The 22,766-nt window shown below is 33.8% G+C and overlaps 1 protein-coding gene across 1 annotated transcript in view; it reads left to right on the top strand.

The window, feature by feature from the left end:
* The window catches only part of DCC (DCC netrin 1 receptor), a gene marked incomplete at both ends in the record, with an annotated part of 1,196,613 nt that overhangs the window by 1,084,654 nt on the left and 89,193 nt on the right, over positions 1-22,766 (top strand). Inside the window, 2 exons of the mRNA XM_080714768.1 lie at positions 4,221-4,253; positions 20,917-20,982. Coding sequence (XP_080570894.1) covers positions 4,221-4,253; positions 20,917-20,982 — 99 coding nt within the window. The remainder of the gene's footprint in view (positions 1-4,220; positions 4,254-20,916; positions 20,983-22,766) is intronic.

Genomic DNA, 22,766 nt, shown 5'->3' with positions numbered 1-22,766 from the left:
CAGTACACTCTGCAACTTTATAATATGTGATAGCAAACTACGAATATATTAGGAACACATGAATGATTGACATTTCTACCCATTTGTTTGACATACTGAAAGAAAAGTTTTAGAATAATTGTGCCATCTATTTCTCAGTTTTTCTAGAAAGATAGCTTAACAAATAGGGACATTTTAATTCTCATGAGTGAGGTATACAAATGCTGGATTTGAGTAGCGTTTGATCTTAAAATTTTGCCAAGAAATCACAAACAAACTTTTAACAAAGCCTGCATGGTAGTTCTTAGTGACAAACTTTAAGTTGGGAGGTGAATGAGGGAGAATTGAGCTAATATTGGTTGGGTCTATCCAGGTATTAAGGACTTCATATGAAAATAAGGTTTTACTACATACAAGCAATTGAATGGCAACATTTATTCATTCTGTGGGAGCATGAAATATAACTAGATAATGTTTTGCAAATTCTTCCTCTTTATCTATAGATGAGTGCCAAATTAATTTCATGCTCACAATGTTTGCCAAATAACAGATCTAAGTGAGGGTTTAAGATGACTTAAAGTGCCTGAATACAATCAACACCCGAGTGATATGCAGGTCCTCACTGATAACCATCCTGTAGAGGATTTAATGGACTCAATATTTCATTTGGTACTCATCTACAAAATGATTTTCAAAGCTGAAAACAAGTTTAATAATTTGCTCTATGACATAATAATCTACAAAACTTATTTATAATTCCATGATTTGATGTTTAATACTATCTATCCTGTGTATGCCATGCTCAATAATAGATTTTTAAACAAACGTTGCTCCCATGGTAAGGAAAGTTGCTGATGTCTCAGGTGCATTATGAATTTCTCAGAGATATTGACATGGCCTATCTTCATTAATATTTGTATATATCTTGCATATCATTTTCAATGACCAATGTTCTAAAAACAATCAATTACTCATCATAAGAAATTTAAAACCACAGTGAACCAAGTCTATACCAAAGACATAAAATCATTCTGTTGATCTCTTAAGATTTTGCATTTCCCAAAGCTGCTTCAAAACAAAGTTCTTTGTTCATCAGAATGCAACTTTGTTTGATGGAGAGAAAAGCTTAGATGTTTTCCTAGAGCTCAGGAACTCCCAGTAGTCTACAGGGTAATGGGCAAGTACTTCATCACAAATCATGCCCCCGGCAGGTGTCCATGAACCCCATTCTTTCATATTCGATCTTTGCAAAAAGAGCAGCATTTTCTCCTTGAGGTTAGAATTTTATCTCTTTGGTATGAGCAGCCAGACAGAGAGGTTAAGAAAATTCACACAGTCATCACTGGCTAATTAAAACAGAATTTATAATTGGAAAGAGATTATATGACTATACATTAATGTACATAAATATATGTGATACAGCTTTCTTGAGAATGTTAATTAAAATAATTTTGAACTTGATTCTTTTGCCAAATACCCATCTCCCTTCCCCACCTCTGTTAGGATTCACATGCTCTCTCAAAACATTGGAAGACATATGTCTATCACTATTATGTCTGTTTTCTCCAATAAAGTATTTATATCCAAGTGTGCCTGTCAAGTAATAGGGAAGAAGGATGCTCCCAATAAGAGTGGATGGCAGAAATTTTCTATTAGAGTAAGGGGATTCATCTCCTTTCCATAAAGGAGCTGAGTGTTCAGCATCAAGTACTCAATACTGTATAGTTTATTCTCAGGCATCTTTAATCACTATTCTGAAATGTACCCCTTCTCCAGACAGTAACAAAGCACGCTGAAGGCTCTGCACAGAATAGGAAAATAGGTTTAGCATTCAGATTATTTTGTAAGAAATATACAGCTTTTCTGATGTATGACATGAGGATGTAAAAATTGTTAGTACTAATTGTGAGGCTTTGAAGCCATTATTTGTCTTTAATAAAAAGTAATTATTAGAAGCCATATTGGGAAATTATCTTCAGTAGATAACCTTTTTTGAAACATTCAAAATTTTTAAGGTATACTTCCCAGTTTTGTTAACAGAAAAACTAGTTCAGAAGATGTGACATTTATTTATTTGTCACTTAAAAATAGCTTAGGCTGTAGACAATGCGTGCAATATGATTCATGATAAAGGAAGAAATGAAAGATGGAGATAAGATACGGTTGATTTTCTTCCCTCTTTGATATCATTCTGAACAACTCACATTAAATATGAGATGCTGGTCAGAATCATTTGAGGACTGTGCAGTACTCTGACAGCCAAGCTTGTATACTTCCCGTATTATGTAGTAACTTCTGACTGCAAAGTATTCTATTTCCTTCTTACTGGGCACCTGGGGTGGTGCTTCTGATAACATAGTTTTCCTCCTCAAAGACCACATTAAGATATCACTTGAAAATCCTCTTCTTCCCCATAGGCTACCTATAATTCAATTGTCTGCGAAAAGCATCTACCATCATTAACCCCCACATACTATAATAAAAAGTATTTTGAGAAGTCATTAGTCTTCAATGGGAAGTAGAAATCAATGTAAAAATTAAATTGTTATAGATTATGAAGATCAGAGTGCCTGGTGAATGAAACAAAACATTTTTTTTAAAAAAATTAAGAAGCTACAAAGACATTTATAAAATTCACATAAAGCTTACACAGGGTACAGAATCCTCAACATCAAACCACAGGGGAACATCAAATTTGCTCTACCGCACTATGATGATAGTCCCCATAGATAAAAAATACTGTATTATATATTTGAAATTCACTAAGAAAGCCTATCTTATATTGAATTGCTTTTAACAAAACACAATAATAAAGATGCTAGAAGGAAACTTTGCAAGTTGATGGATATGTCTATGACATTTATGGTGGTGATAGTTTCATAGGTGTTTCTTTTTATCCAAATTCATAGAGTTGTGATCATTAAATTAGTACACCTCTTTGCTTTTTAATCATGTTTCCAGTATTTTCTTAAAAAGAAAACTTGTATCATCTTAATCTAATAAATTTCCTTGTATATCTACTACCATATTCTAAAGGGTGATACAGGATTCAGTGTCTATTACATATTAAGATAATTTTTCATAGAATATGCCTACATATTATTTTTAATTATGGAAATTGTAATTGACCGCTGGTTTAGAAATTTGTCCTATGATATAATAAACAAAAACCCTGCTCATCCAAAAAGGAACTTTTTTGTCAGTAGCATTGCTATTTAAGTATTTCCGTTCTGTACTTGAAGTATTTTGATTTTAGATTCTTATTGAACATTAACTTGTGTTTTTTCTCTTAGAAAATGAAGGACCACCATTTGTAGTACATTTGCTTTAATTTTTTTCTAACAATTATGATAGATTCCCTGTGAGATTGTGAAATATAATGACAGGCTATGTTAGAGATGCCTGTGTGTTTTTCTCTGTATAAGTTTAACTGAAATATACACAAAAAGAAAACCAGATGAGAAAGTGAGTTCAGTTGGGTTCAATATCCTCAAAACACTCAAATCTCAAAGACAATCACATATGAAATTATAATTGATAGATATTTATAGAGGTCTGCATTAGCCAAAATACCATATCACAAATTCTACAAATGCAACAATACTAGAGATTTGCCTTCTACATAGTTTTATTGGTTCTTTTAAAATATAATAAAAGGTATCTTTTTTTAAATCTTATTGATATTTTCAGTTTAAATAGTTATTTTAAGATAAATACTCACAACTCACCTGAAGTTGTGAAATTCAGGGTGAAGGATTTATCAAACCATTAAGATTATTTCATGTTGAGGCTATACAATTATTTTGCCCTATTCACTTAGGAATTGTCTAAGTTGTCTTTTTTTAAAAAATACACACAAAAATTAGCTCCCCGAGCTTACTTAAAATATGCTTGAGAAATGATTGTTTAGTAACTGCATTCTATTTTTTTGTGTTCAATTTTTTTCTAACCATTAATCCTGGTCTAAATTTACATGATGATCACTCTGAGTTTGTTAAAAGAATGTGACAAATAATAAATTTTAAATATATAAATATATATGTATATATATCAAAGACATTTTAATTTTATGACTACATATTTAATAGAAATTATTACATACACATTTAGATCTCTATTAATTTTATGTCAATAGGTCATTGATCTTGATATGAAAACTTGCTAGCAAAACTGTTGATCTGATATATCAGCTTTCTTTCTAGGAACTGTCAAAATTTAATAATATTATTTTTCCCCCACAGTGGAACACCCTGACAAAATGGCTAATGACCAAGGTATGGTAACTCAGTCTCTCATTTTTCCTTCTTCAATCAGTCCTATGGGTTGGAAATGTCAGTCATTACTTTGTATTCCTCTTTTCACCTGGACCATATACCTGATGAAGCAGGCACTGGGGTGATGATTAATCTTGTTAATGAAGTTCTGCTTCGCTGAGGCTGGGGCTCTGATAGAGAAGATGTAAATTTTCTTGAGAGGAAATTGTTTTGTCTCTATTCTGAAGGACCAATTAAAATGTCAAGCTTTGTATGAAATAAATTTTTAGTCTCTGTCTGCACTTCTGAATAATTCACATTAAGTATAATTAAGCTCAGCATAATTTTCAAGCCGCTCTTGCACCCTTTCATGAGCTACAGATGAAAATTCTGTAGTGCTACATAAATCATGTGTGCTTTTCCTCTGCTATGAGCTTATTTTAATAAATAAAAACAAAGTTTGATCAACTTTTTCAGACATTACCGCTGTTAATTTTAAAGCCAGAAAGCTTTTATTCCACGAATCAGATGCTGTTATGACTTGGCATATTTTCTCCTTTTTCTATTCTTTTGCTCAAAGATGATTTGTGTAGAGAAATAGGAATGGTTTTAGAAAAGGAAAATAGAAAAAAATAAGACTTATCCTTCATCTTGGAGGTAGATAAGAATTTCCTATTAACGTGATTGGTAGGTATACCAATTGATAAATTAGGATTCACTATCATGACACTGACAGCGATTAATAAAATGCTGAGAAAGAGCAAGAAGAGTGTATGAATTTTAAATTTGTCAGAATGCTAAGGAGATTTTAGAAATACTAGTGACTGGTTAAAGTCAGTGTTGTCTATATCTATTGTTTTAGAACCCACCATAGTTGGTCTTCTGGTTTGGACATCTATGGACCATAAGCAGAACTGACTTAAAAATATCATATCTTATCAAGTACGATGCTGTGAGGCTAGTGGAAAAACATTCTTTTTTGATATGAATAGCATTTTAACATTTATCAAATATCAAATCTGGATGTTGGTACTCACTATCAAAAAGTTGAAAGCTGCCTATATGAGTAGTATTTGCTTCATGATCCTGTGTTTCATTTTTTCTCTGGGTCCCTGTAACACACCTCTGTTTAATAGAACATGGTCAGGGGAGAATATTTGGGATAATAGAAATGATATATTGCATAGAAAGAACTATCCAGGGCCAAAACTTCCATTAATTGAACTATTTCTGCTTGCTTCCACTGGAAATATCAAAAGTATGATAAGATAAAAATTTACTAAAAATCAAAATTTAAGGTGTTAAGATCAAAATTTACTAAACAGTATTTGTGAAAAATATTAATGATGAGTAATTATCACTTAGCATATATTTACTTAGATAAATTAAATATTAGCATATATTTACTTAGATAAATTGAATGCTAGTGCTGGTCAAATCCAGACATGGAATAATTAATTAGTAGAAGCTCTCAGAAGCTCTTTTATTATTTCAGTCATAAAATAATTAAAACAACCTCTCATAACCTTCTTCATTTAAATGGATTTGGAACATACACAAATAAGTAACCCCTAATTTTTAAAATTATATTTAGAAAAAGTATATATGCATAAAGAAAAAATGACAATATAGCAAAAAAAATTAAGAGTAACTGAATGGATTACACTTAGATGATAATATGCCCAAATTTCTTAACAAGTAGATTTCTAATAATTTATGGATGCCTTTTAATTGGTTTTTCTTGTTGCTATTGTTTATTTTTTTAATTAACTATTATTATTGTTGTTATTATGATTGCTAGATATTCAACCCAAGGCTACATAGACTATGTATGCAGTCTACCAGTAAGCTACCTGCAGCCTCCTGTTTAATACTATTTTAAGCTATCAAATATATATTTGGTTAATTAGGTATTTTATAAAAGACAAGTGGGTAAATTATCCCCTACCTTCTTTTCACATACTCAAGTATCATGCAGATTCTCACATCTGTAGTGAAATCAGATAATTTCTCAAGAACAAAAGGAATTCCTGAGAATGATTGCCAGCGCCCAAGTCTGTTCATATATTTAGGCACTTGCTCTTTTTCTTCATTTAATATGACTTACAAGATTCTGTCACATATTATGCTACTTGATGCCATCTTCAATCACAGCTGGCAGTCAGCTGGTCAAGTTGATAGGTTCTAAATTTTACATCAAACTCAATCACTTATGAAACTGAGCAAGCCTGATGACATATAATTTGATGGCTATAAGTAATATCTTTGAGTCCCTACAAAGAAAGCATATAAAAGTTGTTGGGTATCAAAAGCTTGTTATAAACAAAATCAGTCTTCTGAGTTTATGGCCAAGTGCTGGGGAAATAAGGCAGATTAAGATTCCTATAAGAGTGATGGAAGTAATGGAGAGGGCTGCCCCGAACGCTCCCGCTCCCAATAAAAGGCAAATCAGCTGAATGTTTCATCTTGCCTAATGTAAGACCTCTGTGCCCTTTCCCCTGGAAAAATTATCCCACTGTTACATTTATTAAAGAAGCTGAATTTCTGCTGAGAGAAAATTCCTTCTCAGAGAAAATTTTGCACCTTGACTAAGAATTAACCTGCCAGAGATGAATCCTAGACAGAGAACCAGGAGGTAGAATTTGACTTATACAAGAGAACGTGAGAAACATTTTGATTGTTCTAAAGAGTACCTTAGTAGATTCTTGTCACAGTTACCTTTCCTTGAAGATAAGAACTCCTATAAAGAACATAAATATAAAGAAAAAAAAACAAAAGGTCTCATATATTTGAACTAGCTTTGATTTGGGAAATTGTTTTCTGCACGATAGTAATGGTATGGAAATGATAGACAGCATGGAACTCTTCATCCTTACTATACATGTAAATAAATTCTATCCAGCCTTTTCTTAACTTTAATCTTGACTTATTCCATATTTTTCTTTTTTTCCCACTCTCCTTATTGCTTGCTCCGCATGCTCATTTTTCTGGAGACTCTTCTAAAGACACATGGCCATTAAGTTTGAAAGTACTGTGAGATGTTGGTGAAGAGTTAAGAGTTTAACTTTTTGGAGGGTTGGATGAGAGGGAAATTGCACAGTCTCTTAAAGTGGGTGCAGAAGGTAGAGCATATATGTTCTTTCAATTTTTCTTTCTGTTTTCCTTTTCATATTTTGATTAAAACTCTTCCAATTTTTCTGTATCTGTATCTGTGTGGGTATATATAATCATAAAATGAATTTCTGTGAAGCTCTTACCATCAGTCACTGTTCTGAGAGCTCTGGCTGATTTACTTAATCTTAATAATGATACAGAGGGAGACAGATAGACAGACAGACAGACAGACAGACACACACACACACACACACACACACACACACACACACACACACATACTATGGAACTATGTTCCAGAAGCCTTGTTTTAACCACTAAAGGCATTCATCATGTATGTGTTACATGTACACAATCATAACCCATACATGGACATTTGCTACAGTTTTATAAGTATCTTATTTTCATCATTTCTGTGAATACTCCAAAAAACAAAGCAAATGGCTCTCTGTATGGATTTATCATAAGAAACCACAGCATGGGCTATATGATCTTGACATTTCATTATCTCGGGAAATACAGGGATGGTCCTGTTTTCTGTTATCATAGGCAGCTTGAGCTATATCAGTACAAAACATGACACACTCGGTAGATTAAACAAGAATGTATTTTCATACTATTGGGCTAGTAGCCTCAGTTCAAGGTTGAGCAGTGTTGGTTCCTGGTGAGAGCCCCTTCCTTGTTTCTCAATGGCCTCCTCACTGTGTCTTCCCATAGCAGAGATAGAGAATAACTTTCTGATGGCCCCTCTTAAAAGGATATTAATGCTATTGAATTAAGACTCTACCCTTAAGACTTCATTCAACTTTAATTTTTTCCACATAAGCTCTATATCTAAATATGGTTACATCGGGGGCTAGAGCATCAGTTTATGAATTTGTGGATGGATATGACTCAGTTCATATTATCTGTATTCAAATGGAAAATTATTCTTTTTTTCCTTCACTAATTATCTACCTAGATTTTTTTTCTTTCAGATAAGCAAGCAGAAAGTAAATGTTTTGCCCAAAGCCATGAAAATGGTTGTTGGCAGAGTTGGAACCTCAAATGTTTCTTTCTAATTCGTAGCATTTTCACTATCGATTGTTGCTATGTTTATGAACAACTGGATTTTTTTGTTTTTATAAAACAGATTGAACTTTTAAGCTTCTCACAGAAGCATTTTAGAAAATCACTTTCTTTAGGGGTTGCAATAAAAGTTAGCTATAACCATAAAACTGACCATTTCACAAAAGTGTTTTTCAGATCAAACTTTAAATTTTTTTAATGTTTATATTTTGTATACCTTTATTGGCTCAAAGATTTAAAAAACTTTTATTGGTGTATTGCAATTATACAATTGTACAGTGCAATTCAAAGTGATATATCCATACATGCACATAGCACTTGATGTGTTTCCCTCCTCATCTCACCCTCTTTCCCTTATTCCCTTTCATATATGTTGGTAATTTGGTAGTGATAACTCATTGTCTGGACCATAACATTGTTTGAATGGATCCCTTATTCAAATCTCCTTTTTCCCTTCCCCATACCCTCCCCAATTCCTTTCTACTGTTCTTTAGGTCCCTCTCATTTTACTGGAGTCCCTATTGTTTCCTATTTACTTTTTAGCTTCCACATAAGGAAAAACAAAGGATCCTTGACTTTCTGCAATTGACTGATTTTAATTTGAATAATCTTCTCTGGTCCCATCCATTTTCCTGCAAATGACATAATTTTGTTTTGCTTTATGGCTGAGTAAAGCTCCATCACGTATATATACAACACTTTCTTTAACCTTCCATCAGGTGACAGATACCTAGTTTGGTTCCATAACGGCTATTGCAAATTTTTCTGCTGTAAGCATGGGTATGATGGTAGCACTCTGTAGATTATGTATTTATTTTTTAATTTATTTTTTATTTTTGTGTGGAACATATTGAAAATGGCATACATTCAGACTGTGCTTAGTGCCCTTTCCCCCTCCCCCTCTCAATAATGAGTGTCCAAGTTAACATACTATATTTATACTTTTACACATATTCGGATGGAGCTCCTCCATTAAACAACCTCAGTCTTCCTCCTCTCCTATCCTTCCATTCTAGCTTTGCCAAGGTTTACCCTCCATTATCTGGAGTCCCTCTGGTATTCCTAATACTTCCTAGTTTGGGCATATTAGAGAAAACATAGTCCCTTCTCTTTCTGTGCTTGCCTGATCTCACTTAACATAAAGTTCTCCAGGTCTTTCTATCTTCTTCTGAATGACATGATTTTGTTCTTTTTATAGCTGAATATAATTTCATCCTGTGTATTTCCCATAATTTTGCAGTCCATTCATCTGTTGATGGAGATCTAGGTTGGTTCCATATTTTGGCTATTACGAATTGTGCTGCTATGAACATGGGTATGCATATGTTAGTGTAGTTCTCTGATTTCAATAACTTTGGACAAATACCCAGGAGTGGTATAGCCAATCATATGGTGGATCTATTCCCAATTTTCCAAGGAATCTCCACACTGATCTCCATAGTGGATCAACTAGTTTGCACTCCCACAAACAGTGTAAAAGTGTTCCTTTTTCCCCACACCCCCAGAATAGCCAAAGCAATCCTCAGCAATAATAACCAAACAGGAGGCATCACAATAGCAGACTCCAAATTATACTATAGAGCAATAGTAGTAAAAAAAACAGCATGTTTTTGGCACAACAATGGCATACTGACCAGGGGAACAGATTAGAAGATACAAAACCAAACCCACACACTTATAGTCAATGATCTTTGACAAAGGTGCCAAACCAACGATGGAGACAAGACAGGCTTTTCAATAAATGGTTCTGGGAGAACTGGCTATCCATTTGTAGAAAGATGGAACTAAATTCTTACCTCTCACCATGCACAGGAATCAACTTGAGATGCATCAAAAACTTGGAAATTAGACCAGAGACTGTAAAGTTATTAGAGGAGGCCATAGGCTCAACACTCCAACAGTAGCCTAATTTTAACTCTTTAAAAAAGATAGTGAGGAGTGTTATGGCTAGGTCATATGGAGGTTCTATTCCTAATCTTTTGAGGAACCTCCACACTGATCTCCAATGTGTTTATAATCATTTATAATCTTTCCAATAATGTATAAGAGTTCTTATTTTCCCACATCCTCACCAGCATTTATTATTGTTTGCATTATTGATAATTGCTACTCTAACTGAAATTAGGTAGATTTCAGTATAGTTTTGATTTGTGTTTCAATGATTGCTAATGATATTGAACCTTTACTCATATATTTGTTGGCCAGTTTTATTTCTTCTCTTGAGAAGTGTCTACTCAGTTCAATTTCCCATTTAAAAATTTATTCTTGTGTTAAGTGTTTGTGTTCTTTATATATTGTAGATATTAATCCTCTGTCAAAGAGTAGCTGGAAAATTTTTTCTTCTTTTCTGTAGTCTCTTTTTCAAACTCAATTATCTACTTTGCTGCACAGAAGCCTTTTAATTAGATGTATTATATTTATTGACTCTTTTATTTTTAAGATTTATAAGTCATTTCTTTAAGTACTAAAATGTTGGATAATTGGTTCTATATTTTTTCTAATAACTGCAGAGTGTTTGCATCTTTCGATCTTGTGTAATCCCCAAATATTATCTACTTTGAAGTGTCTATATTGTTATTGTTGATAGCAGCATATGCTATGATTCTGTGTATACTTTCATATTTCTTCATAATGGCAGTAAAGCAGATGTTGAGGCAATGATGAAGTGTCTTAAAGCGGGCCAGAGTATTTACAGAGTGATCTCAGTCATTATGGAGATGAGTTGTGGGGAAAATGCTCACTTTCTTCACACCTGAGTGCATTTAATCCTCTTTGGCCTGGTAGAGTGGTGTCCTGAAGCACAAGACCTGGACAAGAGGCACCAATTACAGTCTGGATGATAGATCTCAATGAAGAAGGTCCGTGTGAGCTGCACTCCCAAAATAAATCAGTGGAGGTAGAATTAGTCTCTTCTGAATCTTGGCAGTGGCTGATAATGCTCTGGCTTTCCCCACCTATAATCCCTGGGTGTAAATACCAATACAGTCTTTTTTTTTTTTCTTTTTTGTACTGTGTCCTGCTGTGTAACTGTGAGCATTAGAATTACCTTCTCTTAACCATCCTTCCTTGAAAAATGGTGGATTTAGCCCAAATTATCTTTTAGGTTCTTAAGGGATTTAAGATTCTGAAGAGTTGTGTTTGGTATTGGAATAAAAACAACCAAGCATACTATCCTTACATAATGTAGCAACTGATATTAATGGCTTTCCCTCATTAATCAATCAGTCATCTATGCACTGTGCATGTCTGTCCCATCTAATTTTCCCAACAACCTTACTGATAAAAGTAAAACCTAGAGAGGCCCAAATTTGCCCAAATGTTTACAATATATAAATGGTTAGGCCTCCATATATAACTAGGTTATTTGAACACCTTTGCTCTTGACTAGGACACAATTTCTGGAAATTCAGTGATCCTTCATTGTCATCAAGAAAGGTAAAACTATCTGGCTATGGTGACACATGTCATTAATATCAGTACTTGGGAGGCTGAGACAAGAGAATCGCAGGTTGGAAGAAGCTTCAGCAACTTAGAGAGACTCTCAGTAATGTACGGAGCCCGTTTCAAAATGAAAAATAAAATAGAGCTGAGGTTGTATCTTAGGGGAAGAATGCCCCTGGATTCAATCCCTAGTTCCACATAAATAAATAAATAAATGAATAAATAAATAAATAACCAACCAAACCAACCTAATGTCCTCACTATAATGCTACTTTATATGAAGGACTTTGTTTTACATCAATAGCATACTCAGGCAAAGTGCTTAACACTACACTTGGCACTGTATACCTCAGCAGTCTTAATCTCATGAATAAACAGCATGCTAATTGTTTCCAATTTCAGAGAAATAGGGTTTTCAAGGCTATCTAGTCAAGCTTAGAATTTATTTAATGTAATCCATACTTTGTAGGGTTTGAATTACAGCATCCAGGTTTCTGTTTGAAAAATTGAAACCTTTAAGCACCTTCTGATGGGAACTGTTTAATTGAAAAATAAAATGTGTCTACCCAATTATGGTCCCAACTTTGTTTATAATTCACCTGATTGTTACACTGACTTGAAAAAGCTATTCTCACTCGTGTATTTTTCTGTCCAAAATTTTGCAATTCTTGAAATTATGGTTCTGGTGAAAAAGTAGAGGCGGAAAATGAGTAATGTGCTTTTAATTGGGTGTTAAGTGCCTATCTTGTTCCCAGCAAGCAGTCAAGTAGCTGCTCCAGTCAACCTCTTGGGAGTCTTTATGTTTTAATAGGTAACTTCAAAGGAATGAAACATAGCCAGTATTCATAGGAACTGATGTGATTTGTGGTAGGATTTTAACCTTCTCAGTTCAGCTAGGCAGATATTTTTTGTTTAAAGCCCCTAAATAATATTTTGTGAGACTTTTTTTTTCTTCTAAGATCCACTGTATTACTGGATAGGTATTTTCCTTGATATCAACAATAGCTGAATGCAAAGTTGTCCTACCTTGAAAAATACAGATAAATTTCTTATATTTGCCAAATGAAGTTAGTTCTTTGGCATCAAGATCCTGGATATCTGACCCCCATTTCCCTTTCCTAGCCTCATAACTACTATTTCCTTCCATATAAGCCAAAGTCTAGTCATGAAAATCCACCATGCACTTGAGAAAAGTGTAGTTTTCATTACTGAATGAATGTGGTGATTAGCCCTATTTTCTCTGACTTAGTAATACTTTTTATTTTCCCCAAGTGAGTAAAATTCTAATGTTCTAAATCTCCCTTTCCAGTTATCTTGTATTCCAGTAACTTTTTTTACCATCCTGTATTTTAATTTTTCTCATTATCCATAATGTCCAATTTATTCTTCACTCTTTTTCCCATCTCTAGTAGCTTTCTATTAATATTCCTAGCTTAATGACCAGATTTTTAATTCTCCAAAGACAAAGAACTGATTGGATTCTTTTTGACATCTTCACCTCTCTGCCTAGTCTCTAAATTAGAGACTATCATTTTATAGATATCCAATAAATGTTTGTCGAGTTGATTTTTGATACAAGTGTTTTGGGAAAATAGTTATGGAGCTATCTGTAAAGATAGACTTTGCTGTCTAATAAAAATATAATTTGGAGAACCAAAAGTAATAGTGTTCATGGTTGTGGATATTATATATTAATGATATTGGAGGTGATGAAAAAAATATTAAGAGAATATTGTCAACTAGAAAAATATGTTCGACAATCACATAGTAAAAGATCAACAGAAAAATATTTTGTGTGATTCAAGAAATGGTGGTGACCGTTGTAGATAATTCTGACCTCCTCTGCCCTTTTCTTGACTTCCACTCTTCTACTTGTTCCTCAATAGCGGAAAATTTATGTACTTGAATTCTGAGTTAAGAAAAAATTAAAATTTATTCTACTGATGACTTTTTTCTTTGATTGGTGCATTATAGTCATACATCTTAATGGAATACAAGATGGAAGAGGCATACATGTACACGTCACTCAGCCTTTCCCCAGTTCCCACCCTATTCTCTCCATCCTCCATCTTTCTCATGTTTGGCTTAGTGACTTTGATATGTTTGATATGTTTCAAGTTTGACTTTGATATGTTTTTGAATGTACATAATGCACATTAGGGAATTTCCCTCCTCTCCTCTCCCCCTAAGTTATGTTGCCTTATTTGCTCCTCTATGGTTTCTCCTTCTTTGTCTAGAGTGCCTAGAGTTCCTCCTATGACCCTTTTTCCTCCTTAGTGTCTGCATATTAGAAAGAGCATCCTCCATTTTATTTTTCGTGACAACCAATCTCACTTAGCATAATGTTCTCCAATTCTATCCATTTTCTCACAAATAACATAACTTTTTCTTCTTTATGACTGAGTTAAATTTCATTGTGTACATATCCCATAGTTTTGTAATCCATTCATCTGTTGATGGACATCTTGGCTAGTTCCATAGTTCGGCAATTGTAATTGTGCAGCTATGAACATAGATCTGAATGCATCACTTTGGTGTTTTGGTTTCCATTCTTTAGGGTAGATACCCAGAAGTGGTATTGTTGGGTCATATGGTAGGTTCATTTCCATTCTTCTTTGGATCTTCCATACTGTTTTCCAAAGTAGTTGCACTAATTTTCAATCCCATCAACAGCATATTAGAGTTCCCACTTCTCCACATCTTCATCTGCATTTGATTGACATTCTAACTGAAATTAGGTGCAATCTCAGGATAGTTTTTATTTGCCTATCTCTGATTGCTAATGATGTTGAACATGTTTATACATTTATTGGCTATTTGAATTTCTTCTTTTGTGAAGTGTCTATTTAGTTTACAAAATTGCAGATATGCAGTGTGAAAACAGCTGGACTCACTTTTGACTGTTTGATAGCTATATACCTGTCCCAGGGCTGAGTGTGGTAAAGCATTAGGAAAAAGAACAGTTCCATGGATCCATCTTCAAAATTACTTCAACTTTATATTTTAGATGTTAGCTGAATTTCTTACAGTTGAAAGAGGCTATTATAAATGCTGGTCTCTGGGATGAATCCTTATGGGAGACATAAATAAAGCATTTCATGTGAAAAAGAAAAAGAATCATATACTAGAGTTAGGAATAGGATATCAATACCCTCCTAACTCAACATGGAAAGTAAACACCACATGTCAATTCAGTTGAATGTTATAAGATTTCAGAGGGAATGTTATATGAAAATTATCATAATGCCTCTGGGTTCAACCCCCAGTACCCAAAAAAGGAGATTAACTACTTTCCTGTAAATAAATGATATTATTGATCTAATCAAGTTTTTCAATCCCCTGTTATGTGCATTACCAGTTTTGCCTACTTTTTGTAGTATAGGATTATTCAATGTGTTTCTGACTTTTGAAGTAGCTTAGATTGTCTGCTTTGTCCAGGAATGTCCTGATTAATACCACAAAATTTAGCATCTTCTTTGACTCTGAAAGATTACTGATTTTCAAGCAGTATAGCCACTCTATTATGATATTGGCAGATAAAGTTATATTCAGTTATAGTTTATCTTCTAAAGACTTTTAGAAGATGAGTTTGTCCCTTAGAGTCTATTCTGCTCATATTTTGTAGCATGCAGACAAAAATTATAAGTACAAAAAATATTCTTTATGGTTAAGGAAAAGGTATACAATTGCATATTTGGTTTCTTTATACTATCTCTGGTTCAGAGTAGTTTATCCAATTCATTTGTTTCCTGAAAATTAAAGCTCTTATACTGTCTATAGGTGCAAATATAACCATGGGTTTTAAAGAATTTTGTAAGAAGTAATTTTTGTTGAGTACTGCATCTTAATTATATGGTGGGCATATTAGCTGCCATTAAATGTAGAATGGTAATGTTTTCTTTCATTTATTTCACTTTCTTTTATATTTACTTGAAAAAATGTGTTGGACCTTAAACAAGGGTAAGGAAGGCTCATTAATTATTTTCTATTAACATATATTTGAAATATCATAGGTGTTGGTTATTATTGTGCATCTTGGTCTTTGATGCACTCATACTTTTGTTCAGTCAGCAGTATTATCAACTATATGATAAATTGATCTCTTAGACATATTTCTCAGCCTCTGAGAAATCATCTGCTTAATAATATCTCAATATGATCTGTGTGTTGGACAGCAAAACTATTTCAGTTGTGTTAATGGATATTTTTTATCCACTGATGCACAAGACATAAAAATCAATGCAATTTCCATCATTATCACCAGAATTATTCACAGATAAACAATTCTAAGATCAAGCAGATATCTTTATGCTTTGCATCCCTGGAAAGAAATATATCAAGCATTTTTTAGATGTCCAGTCTGACGGTTTTATTTCAATTATGGGCTATTGGTATTTCTCTAGGTATTGATACTGTAAGTATCATTCTGCAGGACCCACACTTATTCCTATTCAGAGAAGATGAATTAAATAATAGATTACAGCTACCAAAACTAGTTTTTTCCATGTCTCCTGCTGATTAACTTTCAGCTCCTTTTTCCCTTGAACTTAAAAACATCCACAAAGAAAAAACAGACTCTAGCACTAAATCCCAACTGAATCATCATTGATAGGTGCTGAAAAATGTTTAGCATGGGAAATATTCTCCATCTGTGCTGAAAGTAAGGATTTAAAATAAACATTAAGGTTGTTTTGTTTAACACACACATGTATACTAGACTAGAATATAGAAATATTTTAGGCAGCATCCAAGAATAAGATCATAAAGAATAAATTACAATATAGCATTAAAAACGTGTATACATCATTATTACATCACAAGAATCCTAAGTGACCTTAGTCACTCTTGCAGTAATGAACACAGCACAAATATCACCGTGGTACGGACCCAGGAGTAGAATAATGAGCAGGCTTCCTAAAGGAGGTCATGCTGTTTCTGCCCATGTGCTCCTCAGTCCAGAGAGCAAGTGGCAGGAAAATAATAAAGACTTTAACTTTTGTCCAAAGAATCACATAGATCTTGCCAAAAAAGAGTGAAAATGACACTTCTTATGAGATCTATTTTTAATAAAATAAAAAATATAATTTTATGTGACTTTGTGCTTTGCAATACTTTTAAAACTCAAGTAAAGAAAGGAGCATGATATTTACCATTGGTCTCTACCTCAGAGGTACCTAAATACAATATATCTACATATATAAGCCATTTTGAATAACTCAAATTCAACTGCAAGCTTCTTTTTTTAAGTCAACCATAACTCAATTTTTATTTAATTGTTCTTTCTGTAACCACCAGTTTCTGGTTTCAAATCCTGAAGTAAAAGAGAAACATTTACATTAATTTTCAACAGTTTCTAGCAAAATTTTTGTATAGAATTGTGTGGATGCAATCCTAGCAAATTAAGTGAAAATTAAATGCATTACTCTCCAGCATCTTAATTCTTTATACCTTTATCATTTTGTGTTAAGATAATGTGAATATATACAAATATAATATGCTATTCTTTATATTTCATAGAATTATATTCACATAGTACATTTTTGTTACTGCACTCATATAAAATTTTAATACTAATAATTCATCAAAAATTTTCAATTGAAAATTGAAATTTTTCATATTTAAATTTCAATGAATTAATTAAAATATTTGGATGTTTAATCTTAAAATATTAAAGATTTAATTCATTATGCAAAAACAGTAAGTTGAGGCTTTTAAAATAATTATAATTATGAAAACTATAATACAATACAACAGAAAACAATACCTTAGATTTTATTTGCTGGTAGTTTTTCTAATAATACTGGATAAATAAAAAACATTTTTAATAAATCTAATAGTAATCTTATGGTAATAGAGGGATTAAGTTATTCATAAATCCTGAAAGTCAGAGTAAATTAAAATCCATCCACAGTTGGCTAATATTAACTATGAATAAGCTTGTTTTGTCTCTGGATACAATGAACCAACTCTGTCTAGTGCAGGATCCTTAGCTCATACATCTTATTATACTCTCCCTTCCCTGAGGATCATGAAATGTGCCTTTCATATAGTAAGCATTTAATAAATGTTGAGTGAATTATTACCAGCTTAATGCTCTTTTAATAAAATTAAGACCTCTGGGACCGGGCAGTAGTTTGTATCTTTGCATTAATTGACTTTCACTTCAACTATCTTCCAATTCTAATGACTCCTCTATTTCTCTAAATTAGTGCTTATGAAATTAACACCAAATAGCATTCCATCGCATCATGGTCTTAAAAATGCTGTGGCCTTGAGACCAGCCCCATCAACTTAGTGATACTCTCAAGCATCCTAGTGAGAGGCTCTGTTTCAAAAAATAATAATTTTTAAAAAGAGCTAGGTGTAGAGGTAGAAGTTTCCTGGGGGATTATTCCCAGCCCCCCCCTCACACACACACACACACACACACACACACACACACACACACACACACACTTTGGCTTACCAGGCAGTATCAACTATTACCATTTCCCATTTAATCTCCAGTGTCCCCTCAATCGGTGACTTTGTGATACTCACCTTACAGCCATGAGAGAAGGCTTTCTGGAATTAAAGAACATGGAAGCTTCACATACAAAATTAAAATTCAATCCCCATGTCTTTAGATCAAGTGATCTAGGCTCATCAGTACCCCAGAAATGGGTTTTGTGCTTTCTCTGCTGAACTGGTACAAAAACTCTGAATTACCATAAATCCAATCTTCCTCATTGATGATATCATGTTTCCTTAAAGTACTTTCTGTCGAGCTTGTTAAGAGTTACTTAATTTTCTTTCGTGGTATCAATCTAATTATATCCAACAGAAACTTAACCCATATCTACAAACTAGATTCTCTGGTTATTGCCCGAGTTTTAAACTGCTGTCTTACTTAGAAATATTTCTAAGGTTTCTTTATCTTACCCAGAACTCTGATGTTTTTCTGTCTATTGAAATGCACAATGCAATCAATAGCCCGGCTAAATCTTAAGGGTGCCATACCTATAGAGCTTTATGTCTCAGTAATGTATGGATGTGCTTGTGGGCTTGCTTTTGCATCCTCCCACAAACTAACTGGAAGAGCTTGAAAGTTCATTAAAAAGACACTTGTCAGGATGCTAGAGGAAAAGGAAAATCCTCCACAGGCTATCTACCCAATTTCCAGCCAATCTGGGATTAATCCCAACAGAAATCATTTATTGCCTTTACTGGCCTAAGTGATGAGGTTGTTAGCATTTCTTTTGGCTGACTGCTTTACAATCTAGCTGCTTCCAGTTGCTAGGCAAGGCATCTTAATATTCATACAGAACCTCTGTCTCACTTCATTTCTTCCAACATTGATCTCACAGTGTCCTGTGGGCAAAGCTCATCCTCTGCTCATTGAAACTTCGAATGTGTCAGAGTTACATAAGCCACGTATTTGGAAAAGGGTTAGGCTCTTCCATATTTCAGGCAGCCCAGTCAAATTATCACAAATTCTGCTCATTCCAAACCTGTCCCTTTCACACCCACAACTGCGGGTCACGTACATATATCTGAGCCTCCACTGGAACCTTCAATTCCCTATGGAACACACAGTGGCCCAGCGGATTTTAAATGTGTCCTTTTATGCAATAATCCAATATAACTGGATTAATTTTTTTTCATTGCTTGTTAGAAGCTTGCTGTCTGTCCTAACTTCAGCTCTGACTCAACATCAAAATAATTTTTTTTAAATTGTGAATGTGTGGTCAGTGAACAGAATTCTAAGTTGCTTCCTCACAGCTATCTTGCAAATAAAATGATATCTTGGGGACCCTTTGGTAAGAGGAAATGTTTTTTATGCAAAAGAATATCACAAAGACTGGGGCTTGAAAATCATTCAGATGAAATAGACTGAAAATTTATAAAGGTGAGAAAGTAAACTCTGTTATTGTGGCTGACTGGCCAAGTGCTCTCAGAAACAACTATTGAAACAAGTAAAATGGAGAATTAGTTATATTCTGGTATGTGTTTGCATATAGATTTAACTCTCTAATATTTTTAACCAGTGCCCTACTTACATATTCTGAAACTAAAAATCTAATGAAATAATTACCATTCTACACACATGCATCCATAGAAAAAAGATTACTTGTGGTTAAACACCATTAATTAAACTTTGGTTGATATTATAATTATTTCTAGTTAATTTCTGACTCAGTTCTCTTGAATACTACTTTCACAGATGTGAAACCCCTACTATAAGGCAGTGTTTCCGATAATGTAATACTGAATGAACCTTCTTCCTTTTGTGGTGTGTTTGTAAGAAATATTCAGACCATGTGTGTTGAGACCTTCTTGTTTCTTTATTCCCAGTCTAGTATCTCATTTCCAGGCTCTTTATTTGGCACACAACAAAAAGAGATTACTTAAATCCAGTTATAAGATGAAATGCATTATCCCACGGTAGGATAATATTGAGAACTTTCCACAAAGCCATTTCTAATATAAAACAGTGAAGACTGAATCTAGGAGCCATGACCTGCCTCATTTCAGTTCTGAAAAAGTCAGGAGAACACCATTTAGACTAATGTACTGTTGTGCCATTTTGGGCACTTTGATAAAAATATTGGGGGGGGGGAATGAGATTACTTCTGAAAGAGGATTTGAATGTAGCTGGTCTAAAAGAGTCATATTTTTTATGGGTTTTTCTCACATACAGAAAAATTTTTTTCACATGTACAATGCTATTAATAGCATCAGACTTCCTTGGAGATGGCCAAAATAATCTTGTTTTGTTATTGTATCTTTGTAAATAAGTGATTTGTACGTGTTTGTGGCATGGTACTGATTATTGAGTCCAGGGGCATTCTATCACTGAACTACATCTCCAGCCATATTTTCATTTTATTTTAAAACATGGTCTTAGTAAGTTTCTCCCTGCTAGCCCTGAACCTGTGATCCTCCTCTCATAGCCTCCTGAGTATTGAAATTATAAGCATGTGCCACCATGCCCAGCTTAAATATTTATTCTTTTTGTTTGCTTTTTGTGTTTTTATGATATATATTTACTAAGATTCTGATATGCTTCCCCAATCAACAGGTCGTCATGGAGATGGAAGTTACTGGTCAGTTGATACTAATTTGATTGATAGAAGCACTCTCAATGGTAAGTATATAAATTAGGCTCAATTGGATTAGTTATACTAATTAAGTGGTTAATTCTAGAGTATCTGAAGCAAATTTTCTATTCACAAGTACCAAGAATCATGGACTTAGAGTTTTAGTGAGAAGACAAAAACATGACATTATTAACAATCTTGTAAAACATTCTGCCAGGAGACGATACCACTGTGAGGTGACAGGTGAATAAAAATAGTCAATTAGAGAAATTCAAGCATAGAATGCTTCATAAATGATACTGGGCTGTTAAATGCCTATATTTTAAAGTGTTTGATCTATTTTTAATGTTTGTAAAAACTTAATTTTACTAGAGATATAAGTAACATTGATTTAACTAAAACGAACTAGGTTTCATACATTAAATTTACTAGGGCTTTTCACCTAGAGGCTACATTTATTCTTAAATCCTTTAGCATTTTCATTCTAATTTCCTTTGGTTTGTTACGATTAGACATTTGTTTTGCTCATTCTAGAGACACTTGTCCATATAGCTCTTGGCTTTTAGGTGGAAGGTGGTTTTTAAGGAAGGAGCACTTGTATGGGGGCTGCATTACAGGACATTGCCTACAGTTCTGATGAAACAGAATCTTCTGTTGCTTGGCTTATGTGTTAGTTAACATTCACATGACTCTAACCCAAAGACCTGACTGCATAACTTAGAGGAAGGTTTAATTGCTCGTGATTTCAGGTTCAGTTCCTCTGAGGCCCGGGACTGAAGAGGATCTTCGAGCGTGATGGAAGTGGAAAGTGGAGAGGGAGGGCATAAGACTTTCCCCCTCACATCCTGGGGGCCAGAGCAAGAGAGTAAGGAAGGGGAGGAAGGACTGCACATAATAAACACTAAGGCCACAGCCCCAAATTCAAACCATTACAATTTGATTTACTAAAAATTAAAAAGCAGGTATTTAGGAGGTAACCAAGGTTAAGATACTAAATGTTCAGCAGACAATTTAAATGTCTCTACATTAGCACCTGCTTCTTTTCCGTGGCCACCCTTCACTCTGAACACTTTTTTCCAATTTGATGTCTACTAGTTAAATATCCTTACAAGTCTATTATTTTACATGTTTATAAATTTGTAGAAACACGATCATACCAAATACTATCAAATAGTATTCTGTTGCAACTTGCTTTATCTTTACATTTCTGTTGAAGATTTATCCATGTCCAAACAAATAGCTCTACCTCATTAATCTTTATTGTTGTATAGTATTCTGTTTTAGAAAATAGTGACTATTTATTTAACCATTTTATTAGTTTTTCATTTCAAATTTGATTGCTGAGTTTTCCATTTAAGTGGTCTTTTGTTAAAAATTCAGATAAGAAGTCCAAATCATGTTTTAAAACTTGTTTGCCAGGAAGCTGAGACAGGAGAATCATAGGCTCAAGGACAGGATGTATTAACATAGTAAGACCCTGTTTCAAAAATTTAACAAAAAAGCCAGTCGTGGTGGTGCACGCTTGTAATCCCCGCACTTGGGAGACTGAGACAGGAGGATCACGCACATTCATGGCCAGCCTCAGCTACTTAGTGAGGCTCTCAGCAACTTAGTGAGACCCTGTTTCCAAATATAAAATAGGTCTGGGAGTATATCCTGGAGGTGGAAAGCCTCTGGGTTCCACCCCCAATACTGCCAAAAAATAAAATAAAATAAAATAAAATTAAATTAAATTAAAAAATAACAAAAAATTAATAAAAGGGCTGGAAGTGTAACAGTGGTAGAATACCTCTGCATTCTATCCCCAGAACAAAACACACATACAGACAAA

Source organism: Muscardinus avellanarius (assembly GCF_963383645.1).
Source record: "Muscardinus avellanarius genome assembly, chromosome: 17".
Lineage (NCBI taxonomy): Eukaryota > Metazoa > Chordata > Mammalia > Rodentia > Gliridae > Muscardinus > Muscardinus avellanarius.
This window is presented reverse-complemented; position numbering and strand designations above follow the sequence as displayed.